At 45.1% G+C, this 11,278-nt stretch overlaps 1 protein-coding gene across 1 annotated transcript in view; it reads right to left on the bottom strand.

Moving 5' to 3' along the window:
* Positions 1-8,482, bottom strand: part of Znf251 (zinc finger protein 251) — a 38,346-nt gene extending 29,864 nt beyond the window's left edge. Inside the window, 2 exon segments of the mRNA XM_023723961.1 lie at positions 7,463-7,576; positions 7,956-8,482. Of these exon segments, the coding sequence (XP_023579729.1) occupies positions 7,463-7,576; positions 7,956-8,082 (241 nt within the window). The 5' untranslated portion in view covers positions 8,083-8,482.
* Between the last annotated feature and the right edge of the window lie 2,796 nt (positions 8,483-11,278).

Below are 11,278 nucleotides of genomic sequence, written 5' to 3'. Positions count from 1 at the left end.
CCTCCCACCAAAGTGTAAATCTGAAAACTGTATATATCTCTGCTGCGAACCTAATGCCAAGTACTGATTCATACTGCCTAGAAGTATTGTAACAATTCCAAGTCCAAGATGCTTGTCTGTCTGTCTGTCTGTCTGTCTGTCTGTCTGTCTGTCTGTCTGTCTCTCTTTCTCTCTTTCTCTCTTTCTCTCTTTCTCTCTTTCTCTTCAGTGTCTCACTATGCAATTCAGGCTGGTCTTGACTTCACTTTGTAACCCAGGCTGGCCTCAATCTCAAGGCAATCCTTCTCCTTCAGCCTCCCAAGTGCTGTGTGCTGAGATTACAGGTATGTGCCACCAGGCCTGGCCCAAAGTGCATCTTTTCTACCAGTTATAACAAAAAGATACTTAACTGTTGACTAACTCACTACCTGTAGTTTTCAATCATACATTGTCCTTTCAGGACATTTATAAAGCTTAGATGCTGGGCAATAGAGTATGAACTTTGTGCACAATAAGCCCAAGTCACATGTAGTTATAACCTAAAAGGCCTATAGTTATGAGCTAAAATCATTTTTCAGATATAGAGATATTAGCAAAGAGCCTTCACCACTCCCACCCTCCCTATTCCCCCTTCACCACTTTAGTGACTAAGTTCTGTTTCCATGAGGTGACCCTGCCTTTACTTTTAAGCTATGTGTTTTCAAATTTATAGTGGGTTTCTTCTAGAACATATTGTTAGGTTTTGTTTTCTGATCTACTCTGAAAATCTTTTATTAAGGACTTTTTAAAAAAAACACTTGATGGGGGGGCTGGGGAGATGGCTCAGTAAAATAAACGCTTCCCTGGCAAGTGCAAGGGCCTGAGTTCAATTTCCGGTTCCGCCAAAAAACAAAAAATAAATTAAATTAAATTTAAAAAAAACAAAACACTTGATGGGGTTTTACCATTTCCCAGGCTGGTCTCAAAGTCCTGGGCTTAAGCAATCCTTGTGATTCAGCCTCCTGAAAACTGGAACTACAAGCATGCTGATGACTACTGAGATTTAAAATGATTATTGATATTGAATTAATATCAACCATATTTATTGTTTTGTTTACTGCTTATTTCTTCTTCCCATTTGTCCCTCACACTTTCCATGCATTTTGTGTTTTGTTTTGTTTTTCTTTTTTTTTCTGGGACAAAGGATCAAATTTAGGGACAGTGAGCTACACTCCTAGCCCTTTTTATTTTTAGACAAGATCTCACTAAATTGCTCAGCCTTGCCTCAAACTTGCAGTTTATCTTAGCCTCCTGAGTAGGTGGGATGACAGGTGTGTGCCATCTTGCCTGGCTCATCCTGTGGTTAAATTGAGCCTGTACTATTCTTTCTTTTTGGTGGTGGGGCGGAGGAGCCTCAGGGCTTGAACATGCACTCCTCTTGGCTCAGCCTCTCAGGGTGCAGGTTCACAGATATGTGCCACCTTGCTCAGCTCTATTGTTCATCTTATGTTCTTTCTTAGAATATTAATTCTGGGGATGGGGATATAGCTCAGTGGTACCATGCTTGCGGGGCAAGCACAAGGTGCTGAGTTCAATTCCCAACACACACACACACACACACACACACACACAGAATATTAATTCTGCTTGTTGCTTTTTTAAGTGGCTTGCAATCCACGTTTATAACTAATGCAAGTCCACTTCCAAGTAATATTACCCCTGCAATGTTACCCCTGTAATTAGTACCCTATATGGGGTAATAGGGTACTAATGAGCCATAGAGACATTCATTATTTCTATTATTTTATTATTTTTCTGTATTTTAGGGAAGGGTCTATAGGATGTTCAGGGTCTCACTACTAGATCAGACTCATAGTGATCCTCCTGTTTACAGCCTTCCGAGTGCTGGGATTACAGGCACGTGCCGCCACGCCTAGTCTCAATCGCAGTCTCAGCATGCCCGGGGGGCGGGGCCACATAGAAGGCCCAGGGATTGAACCCCCAGCCCTACACCTGCTTGCAGGCACTTTAATCCACTGAGCTATTTGGCCGGCCCTCATTATTTCTAATATCATCTTTCATCTCTAGCACTTTGTTATTCTTTCTTAGAATTCCAGTTTCTATCCCTATGCTGACATTATCAATCTGGTTTTGGATGTTTCTGCATTTTTCTTGTCTTGTTTGTGATACTGGATTATACTCACAACCTTCCCATCGTTTTTGTTTTTTTGTTTTTTTTTGTATAGGGTCTCACTATGCAGCTCAGACTCATAGTGATCCTCCTGATTTCTGCCTCCATAGTGTGGGATTACAGGCATGCACCACCAGGCCTGGACTCCATCGATGGCTCAGCATGCTCGGGGGTGGGGCTGGCGCAGCATGAGGTACCAGGGATTGAACCCTGGCCCCTGAACTTACCTAAGTAAGCACTTAGTCTGCTGAGCTATATCACGGGCCTTCCCAGCCCTGTTTTGATTTTTTACTCTGAGACAGAGTCTAAGTTGCCCAGGCTGGGCTCAAACTCATGATCCTTCTGCCTCAGCTTCCCAGAGTGCTGGGGTTATGGCCATGTACCACCTGGCCTGCCTGTTGTCTCCATCACAGCCTTCAACATATTAGTCATAGTTTTCAAATTTTTCTGGTCTCTTCATTCGTGCCATATCAGACTCTTGTTTTGAAGCTTGTAGCCTCTTCAAACTGCATTTTCAGAATGCCTTCTAATTTTTTGTTAAAATATTCATATGACCTGTTGGGTATAGGAACAGCAGGAAAACAGTCCTTTAGCCGTGCTGCATTTGGGGCGAGAAGAGATCTGTCTCTCAGTAAATCCATGCTCTGGATTCCCCCACACAGGTAGAACAGGCTGGCTGTGACAGCTGGGATGGACATTTCCCTGTCCTCATCTGTGAGGTATGGAATTGTTCCCCAAGGACAGCATTATAAGGAAGAAAAAAGGACCGGCCAAATAGCTCAGCGGATTAAAGCACGTGTAAGCAGGTGCAGGGGCTGGGGGTTCGATCCCCGGGCCTGTTGTGCCAACCCCACGCCCGGGGCATGCTGAGACAGCAATTGGGACTGGCAACTGAGACTGGGCGTGGTGGTGCGCACCTGTAATCCCAGCACTTGGGAGGCTGAAAACAGGAGGATCACTACAAGTCTGATCTGTGTAGTGAGACCCTGTAGACTCTGTACTAAATACATTAAAAAAAAATTACATTCGGGGCTGGAAAGATGGCTCAGTGGTCTAAAGCACCTACTTGGAACAAGCTTGGCAAAGAAGTGGGACCGCGGTTCAATCCCCCAGCACCACATGCCAGCCAGCCCCGCCCCCTGGTGGGCTGAGCTGGCCACACACACACACACACACACACACACACAATAAATGTAAAAAAAAAAAATTACATTCAATAGACTAAATACTATAAAAGACAAGGGTTGTTAGAAGGGATAGATAACAAGACCTGTTTGTATGCTACCTGGAAGAGAGTCATCAGAAGTGTAAAGACTGGTTGAAGTTAAATGAGTAAAAAGATGCCTCATGCGAACAGTAAGAAACCACAGTTAGAGGCAGCTGTGGTGGTGCATACCTATAATCCTGGCAGTCTGGTAGGCTAAGAAGAAAGATCACAGATTTGACCCCACCTTGGGCAGCTTCTAGCTTAGCAAGCCTCAGTCTCCAAATAAAAAATGATTTAAAAAAAAAACAAAAAACTGGGGCTGTGGCTCAGTGAAGGCCCTTGTGTTCAATCACTAATGCCCTTCTCCCCAAAGAAAAAGAAGATTGAAAAGGTAGAGTTGCTGTATTTGTATCCGATAAAAAACAAAGCAAAATAAAATGTGTTATAGAGATCTGCTTCATTTCTTTTAATCCTCTTAATTTCTGATGATTCTTCTTATAATTTGTGTCTAGGTGTCCCCCCAAAGCCTCATGTACTTTTAGATGGGGCTTGGAAGCTGAATCTAGAGTTTGTGATGGATTTGTAGTTCAATGCTGGAACTAAGGGTGTGAGTGCTATGCTTAGCCTAAGTCAGGTAGCTTCCACACAAAGTAAGGAACAGAAAGAGGCTTATACCCTCCCTGCTCCTCTCTTGTTGCTTTTTCTTTTTTCTTATGCCCAGAACTGCCACGAGCAATTGCATTTCTGCCACCCCACCCTTCCTTGGAGTCAGTCAATCAGGCTCTGAAACTTCTACAACTGTGAACTAAATAAACCTTTCCTCCGTGGGTATTGGGTATTTTGTCTCAGAACAGAAAAGTGACTAAGACAATTCTCATATCTTTGGTCATTCAAGAGAGGCAAATTAAAACAATGCTGAAATTCCATCTTACACCAGAAAGAATGGCTAGCAAGAAGTCAACCAGTAACAAATGCTAGAGAGGCTATGGGGGAAAAGGAGCCCTTCTCCACTGTTGGTGGGAGTGCAGGCTGGTACAAACATTAAAGAAATCACTGTGGAGATTCCCCGAAAAGCTAAGATTGGAGGTTCCATATTCCCTCCTAGGATTTTTCCAAAAGAACTGAAAACATCCTATCATAGTGATATATGTGCACCCATGTTTATAGCAGCGCAATTTGTCATAGCTAAATCTTGGAAACAACCTAAATGTCCATCAACTGAGGAATGGATATAAAAGATATGCTATTTTTACACAATGGAGTGCTACTCAGCTACAAAAAAAGGATAAATTCAAGGCTTTTATAGGTAAATGGTTGCAACTAGAGACTGTATTGGTCAGTGAAATAAATCAGACCCACATGTACAAACATTATATTGTCTCGTTAGTGTGAGAACCTGAAAGAGTAAATAAAATCTGAAAGGTACATGTTATAGATACTGTGAAAAGGAAAGAATCTGTTCAATAGGAAGGAAAAAGTGGGATGAGGACAAAGACAAAAGAAGGGAAAAAGATATATCTACATATATACGCAGGATAGTTTGGATAATTGTGTGCTGATTTCTGCTGGTCTATTGAAAGTAGCAATTGATGCTTAAAATTTTTATTTATTATTTTTTCTTTTTAATTTCTTATAACCTTTTTTGCCAATTTTGCAGGTTTATATCTGGTAACCTAAACAACTACTTTACAATACAATATAAGCAACCATTGTTGAATTTGTAGTACTTTGTTTAATGAAATTTTATATTGTTTCTAGTGTGTTGTGGTTTTTATTTTTATTATTTTCTTTTAATTTTTTATTTTTTTTGACAGAGCCAGGGGTTGAACTCAGGCCCTTGCGCTTGCCAGGGAAGCACTTATTCCACTGAGCCATCTCTTTGGCCCCTGTTGTGGTTTTTATTACCATTTTGTATTCTTTAAAAATAATAATAAAAAAACAGAAGGAAAAGAAGAATGCACCCAATAAAATAACTTCAAAACACTTGGTACAGACACTGAAACATTTAAGGAAAGAAAGATAACTCCAGAAACCACCCTGTATATCTTCTCTTAGCAAATGAAAAAAATAAGTAGCTGGGCGTGGTGGCACACACCTGTAATTCTAGCATTTGGGAGGCAGAGGCAGGAGAACTGCTATGAGTTTGAGACCAGCCTAGGCTACATGGTGAGTTCAAGGCCAGCCTATACTACATAATAAGAGCCTGTCTAAAAAAAAAAAAAAATCCTAGACAAAAGTAGCAAAGGGCTGGGAAAGACTTGAGCTACATCAACAAATAGCTTTACTAACAGGTATTATATACTAATAAAAACAGGACACCTGTCCATTCTCCTTGCTCGTGGCATGCCTCCTAAAAAAGACCCTGAGTCATAAAACCAAGAGCCAAAAAATTTGAAAAGAATATGAAATATGAAATTATACAAAGAATGTTCCCTTACCACAGTGAAGTTAAGAGACATATAAACAATAAAAGTATTAGAAAATACAAACTATTTGGAAATATGTCCAAGTAATCGAGTCAACAAAATTACAAGAAATGTTAGATGATATTTGCTTTACTTTTCTCCTATTGCTGAGACAAAATATCCAACACCCAAAGTTAAAGGAGAAAAGGTTTATTTAGCTCACAGTTTGTGGAGATGTCAGTCTATACTTGGCTGGCTCCAAGGCAGGCTGGCACACAGCAGGGACCAAACCATTCACGGCAGTGGAAGACGCAAAAGCAACAAGAGAGGGAAGAAGGGGCAAGCTTTTCTATCCCTTACACTGTGTGGAGGCCACCTGCCATAGGGTGGGTGTAACACTCACACCTTCAATCCTAGCCCTGGACCATGAATCAATCACAAACTCTAGATTCGGCCACCTCTGAAAAGCCCACCCTCCATAACTGCAGGAGGCTTTGGGGGAATATCCAGCACAAATAATAACAATATTTTATGGTAATGAAAATACACTGTATTTAAAATTTGTGAAATGCACCAGGCATGATAGAATATCCCTATAATCTCAGCACTCAGGACAACTGAAAGTTCAAGCCTAGCCTAGGCAACTTAGCAGGAACCTGTCTCAAAATAAATAAATAAATAAAAATGAATAGGGCTATAACTCAGCGTAAAGGTCCTGGGTTCAATTCCCAGAACTGAAAAAAAAGGAAATGCACATAAGGCTGTGTTTTGAGAAAGTCTTATAACTGTAAATGTCTATAAGAGAAATATCATAAACCAATGATCTCCCACCTTTAGAGATGAAGTCTTCATACAGCCAATTTTGAGTGTGCACAAATTTGAGGTATAATATTAACAAGAGCCCTTCTGAACAAACTATTAGAAGTCAACTGAAATTTCTAGTAAAAAGACTAACAACTAATTAAAGAACAAACAAGTGATACACTTAACTGCAGATATAATACAATAGCAAAATGGGGAAATGAGTGATGAAATATTACTATATGCTTTGACAGGATAAGGACAATACAATCAACAACAAATAAACACAAAAAAGGGAGGGGGACAGGAGAAAAGCAAACAAAATAGAATAAGCCTCACTAGCTGGGAGTCAATATGTAAATCTGCTGAATCAAGGAGAGAGTAGTTTACTTCACAAGACCCTGTCTCGACAAACAAAGAAATACCAATAACAACAAAGGTCCCAGGTCCAATCCCTAGCACACACACACCCCACACACTACTACTGATCTGCGTGTGGTGGAGCACAAGTGTAGTCCCAGCTGCTCAGGAGGCTGAGGCAGCAGGATCCCTTGAGCCCAGGAGTTTGACAGCAGCCTGGGGAACACAGCAAGACTACACAGGAAAAAAGAGGAGGTAAAGCGAAAGTGGAGGAATGGGAGGAGGGGGAGAGAAAGAGAAATTACTGTTAACTGAAATGAAGGAGGGAGAAAGATGGGGGGATATGGTTGGAAAACAATTGCTACTGTTAAAAAAAGTAATCACTAGAAAACAAGATATGATTAGAAAACCTGTGTATATTTTAAAGTATACAGACCAGCAAGGGAAGCTCCTACAAGGCAGGTGTCTCTGGTCTACTCAGCAGTGCACAATGAGACTCAGCCCTGGAGCCTGAGGGTAAGACTGAGCGCCCACTCTCACCTGTCCTGCAGGTTCTCAGGACTTCTGGCTCTTCAGCTCCTAGAAGGTCGACAACCCACAACTCCTCTCCTTGCTCCAGCTGGGAGATCAGCTCTGGCTTCGGGATAGGGAATCCTGTGGAGAGTGAAGACTGCGCGTGAGCAGATGTGGCCTGGGGTAGGACACTGCTCGCTGGCCTTTAGGGCCTGATGAGGTAGGAAGTGCCCTGTGCGCCCCGCTTTGGTCAGGGTTCCTGGGGGTGCGGAGATGGGATACTGAGGGAGAACGCTCTCCTCTCCTCTATGGGGAAATGGGCATGGTAGGGCCATGCGTGACAGGCAGCTACATCCCTATCATTGGGCACCACGGCGCATCTCCTACGGGACACTCCTTTGGCAGAAATCGAGCTGTTCGGAGAGAGGGTAAGACCCCTCTTCTTTGGGATCCAAAGGGCCTGGCAACCCCGAAGCTGCTGGGAATCCCCGTTGTTAGTCTGGTGCCGCGAGGCCCTCACCCAGCGAGGCCACGTTCCCGTAGTTCTCCAGCATCACATCCCGGTACAAGGCACGCTGCCTGGGGCCCAGCTGCCTCCGCTCCGCCCGAGAGAAGTACACGGCCACGTCTTGGAAGGTCAGCGGCATCGCTCCTAAGGCTCGCGTCGGGGTGGCTGGGAGGGGGACGGCCCCTGCCTCGCGGACTGGACCCTGGACCCCAGTGGCGGTAGGGGGCGGCTCTCAGGCGGCTCGCAGTTTCTGCCCCACTTGGCAGGGGTGGCCGGCGGCGGCGGGCAGAGGCTTGCAGTAGCCTCCAGGCTCAAACAAGTCGCGACACCAGCGTGTGCTCCGGCCCGTGACCGGCGAGTCGTGTGCACCTGCGGACTCAGAAACTGGCAGCCTTGAGCACAGTCGTGGTCCCAGCGCTCGGGAGCCTCACCTGGGTCCGCGCTGCCAGCCGGGCTACTAGAACTCTGCCCGCGCGCGGTCGCCACACTAGCAGAGCCGGGACAGCTGGGGACGGGCGGCACGCGAGGGGAGGGGTGGCACCGCCCGGAGACCGGAAACGGACTTAAGCCCTGTCCCCTTTGTACTTCCGGGGCTGCGGGGATTTGAGGTGGAGGACTGGGGAATGGCAAGACCAATAGATGTGGCTCAGGGTCGCCCCCTCCCTCCTGCCTGGGCCAAAGCTCGTGGCCTTTCTCTTCCTTACCACAGCAGCATGTATAAGACGTTCCAATAAAACAGTTTTAAACCTGGATGTGGTGGCCCTGTTATTCTAGTATTGCGGGAGGCTGAGCAGGACAGGGCAGCTGGAGGATGGAGGATGGGGGAATGGGGTGGGGGCAGAGGACTGGACTGGGGATGCAGCTTAGTATGAAAGCCCTGGGTTCAATCGCCCTTATCGCAGTAGAACGGTTTTGAAGGAGCTCTTGGTACAATCGAGGAGGCAGCGTGAGGTGGATGACAAAAGGAAACCGCAAATGAACCCTAGAATGATCTCGTTGCCCTAAATAAACTCCGCTAGGCTTAAGCCATGAACCAAAGCCTTGAGAAAGTAACATCATGAAGGTTGTTGCACATGATTTGAAAGTGGCCCTGTAAATACAGCATTCCAGGCTGGGAAGATGTGGAGGGCTGGATATGCCCACTGCAGGATTGTGACCAGTACAGACTTCAGGACGAATTAAGCTGAGTGTAGTAAGTCTTAAGCTGAGAATGATGATCTCAGAGAACTGTGATCCCAGTTCTCTGGGAAAATGATGCAGGAAGATTACAAGTCCAAGCTCATTTGGGGCCACTTGGCAACTTAGAAAGACACCACTGGTAAATAAAAAAGGCCTAGTAATCAAGCAATCCCAAGTACAACAACAACAAAAAAAGTTTTCATTTGGTGATGAGTGGCTTAAAAGTGGCTTTAACTTTAAGGAATTTTTTTGCTCATGTTCAGAAGCAAAATGTCCAGAGTTCACTTTTACCTACTCCACTTGATGATGCCTTTTTAAAAAATCCATCCCTCATTGGAGCCCCCAGCGTCCAACCCTTCCACTTGAGAGACAGCTGGGCTTCTGTGTAGTTAGACGTGGGTGTGTATTCACTTCAGAGGAGCACAGAAACAACCCAGGTGACACACTGGGGTTCTTAAGCCATGCATAAGGTCTAGGTTCTTGCAGAATGACTCAGGCTTTATCTTTCTGAAACTCATGTGATGGTGTACCATATATAGTAGTTAATGAGAATGGTGGGAGGCCAGACCTGCTTTGCTGGGATCTTAGGGCGCTGCCTCAGCCCTCAGGCCTTTTTTTCCTGCCAACACAATCTTGAGAGATGATCACAGACAGCACCTTCAGGGTCTTACACAATCTTGATTCACACAATAAGACAGTGTAAGGAGTTTGAGCCTGTAGCAGATTACTATGCTCTGCCTTGGCCTCGGCAATTTGGAGGCTGAAATAGAGTTTTTACTTGAATCTTGCTCTAGCAGTCACTCTGGTTAATCTGATCAACACAAACTGGGGCCACTAGGATTTGACTCCTAAACCATCAGTGGCTCCTCCTCCTCCAACACACACACACACACACACACACACACACACACACACACACGGCAGAAAGGTAGAATGAGGACAAGGCCAGTACTGGCCTTTTCTCCCAAGGTCCTGGTCATGTAGCATGACCCACAGTGAGGACCCACAGGCCTCACTTCCATCTGTCACCTGCTGTAACCTGCACAAAAGCTACTGACCTTTGATATCAATCCCGATTATTATGAACAATATTTGGGTCAGAAACAGTCCCATCCCTGATAAAACACTTCATGGCCCCCTTGCAAGACAAACCTAACCAGAGGGACTAATTTAAGTCTTGACTAGAGGGGGTAGAGTCTTCATCTTGGGGTTTCCGGAAGGTATGGCTGAAGGAAGTGAAGCAGTTAGAGCTACCATCCACCTGCCACCTATTTTCTCTGGTTCTGGAGGTTTCTCGAAGGCAAAAACTGCAGCCCAGGTTAGACCGCAACCCCAACCCCACTCCACAGCTATGCCACTGTCTGGAGTTAAGGATGCTTTTTAATACTGGGAAGATATGGCCCATAAAATTCAAATTTCAGTGTTAATGAAGTGTTATTGAAAAGGCCACATCAGCTGTTCGGGCATCATCTGCTCCTGGGCTTTAATGGCAGAGCTGAGAGTACCCAAAATACTTTCTGGCCTTTGAGTTAGAGGAAGCAGGGCTACTCTGCTGGCTTCCAAGTCTGTCCATGCTGCAGTGATCGTTGGGAATCTAACATGTGTGTATCTGTCCTGAATGAAATACCAGGGCTTTCCCTGCTCCTACAGTAAGACCAAATCCTGCTTATGGCCTTGAGGATGGCTGCTGTGCCTGCCCTCAGGGCCCATCAGGTTCCAGGAACATCCCATGGTCCACACACCCTACCCTCTGTATGTCCCCCACAAAGCACTTATCATCTATACCTTTACTTAGCATGTATCACCATTTAAGACAACTCCAAGGACTTACAGATGAGCTCCGGCAAACCCAGGATTTCCAACACAGATGACAAGAGCTCAACCCCAAGTCCGCAGGTAGCTGGGGAAGTGGAAGGGCTGGGCTGTCTCCAAAACCACTGTTCCTGCAGGGCGTGCAGTAAGCATGGGGGAGGGCAGCACCATAATGGCTTTGTAACCCAAGATAGCCAGGCCTACTGAGGATGGAGTCTATAGGCTGGGGCTGCCCCTAGTTCCCAACCTGAGGACAAGAATGTTCAGTGTTTGTGGCAGGGCAGAAGCGGAGGGACAATGAATCAAGTGGCACCTGCAGGCATGCCCCTCAGAGTGCTCCCAAA

The sequence above is a fragment of the Octodon degus genome, unplaced genomic scaffold, assembly GCF_000260255.1.
Source record: "Octodon degus isolate 3935 unplaced genomic scaffold, OctDeg1.0 scaffold00104, whole genome shotgun sequence".
In the NCBI taxonomy this organism is placed as follows: domain Eukaryota; kingdom Metazoa; phylum Chordata; class Mammalia; order Rodentia; family Octodontidae; genus Octodon; species Octodon degus.
Note: the sequence above shows the minus strand (reverse complement) of the source record. Positions and strands in the feature narration are given on the sequence as shown.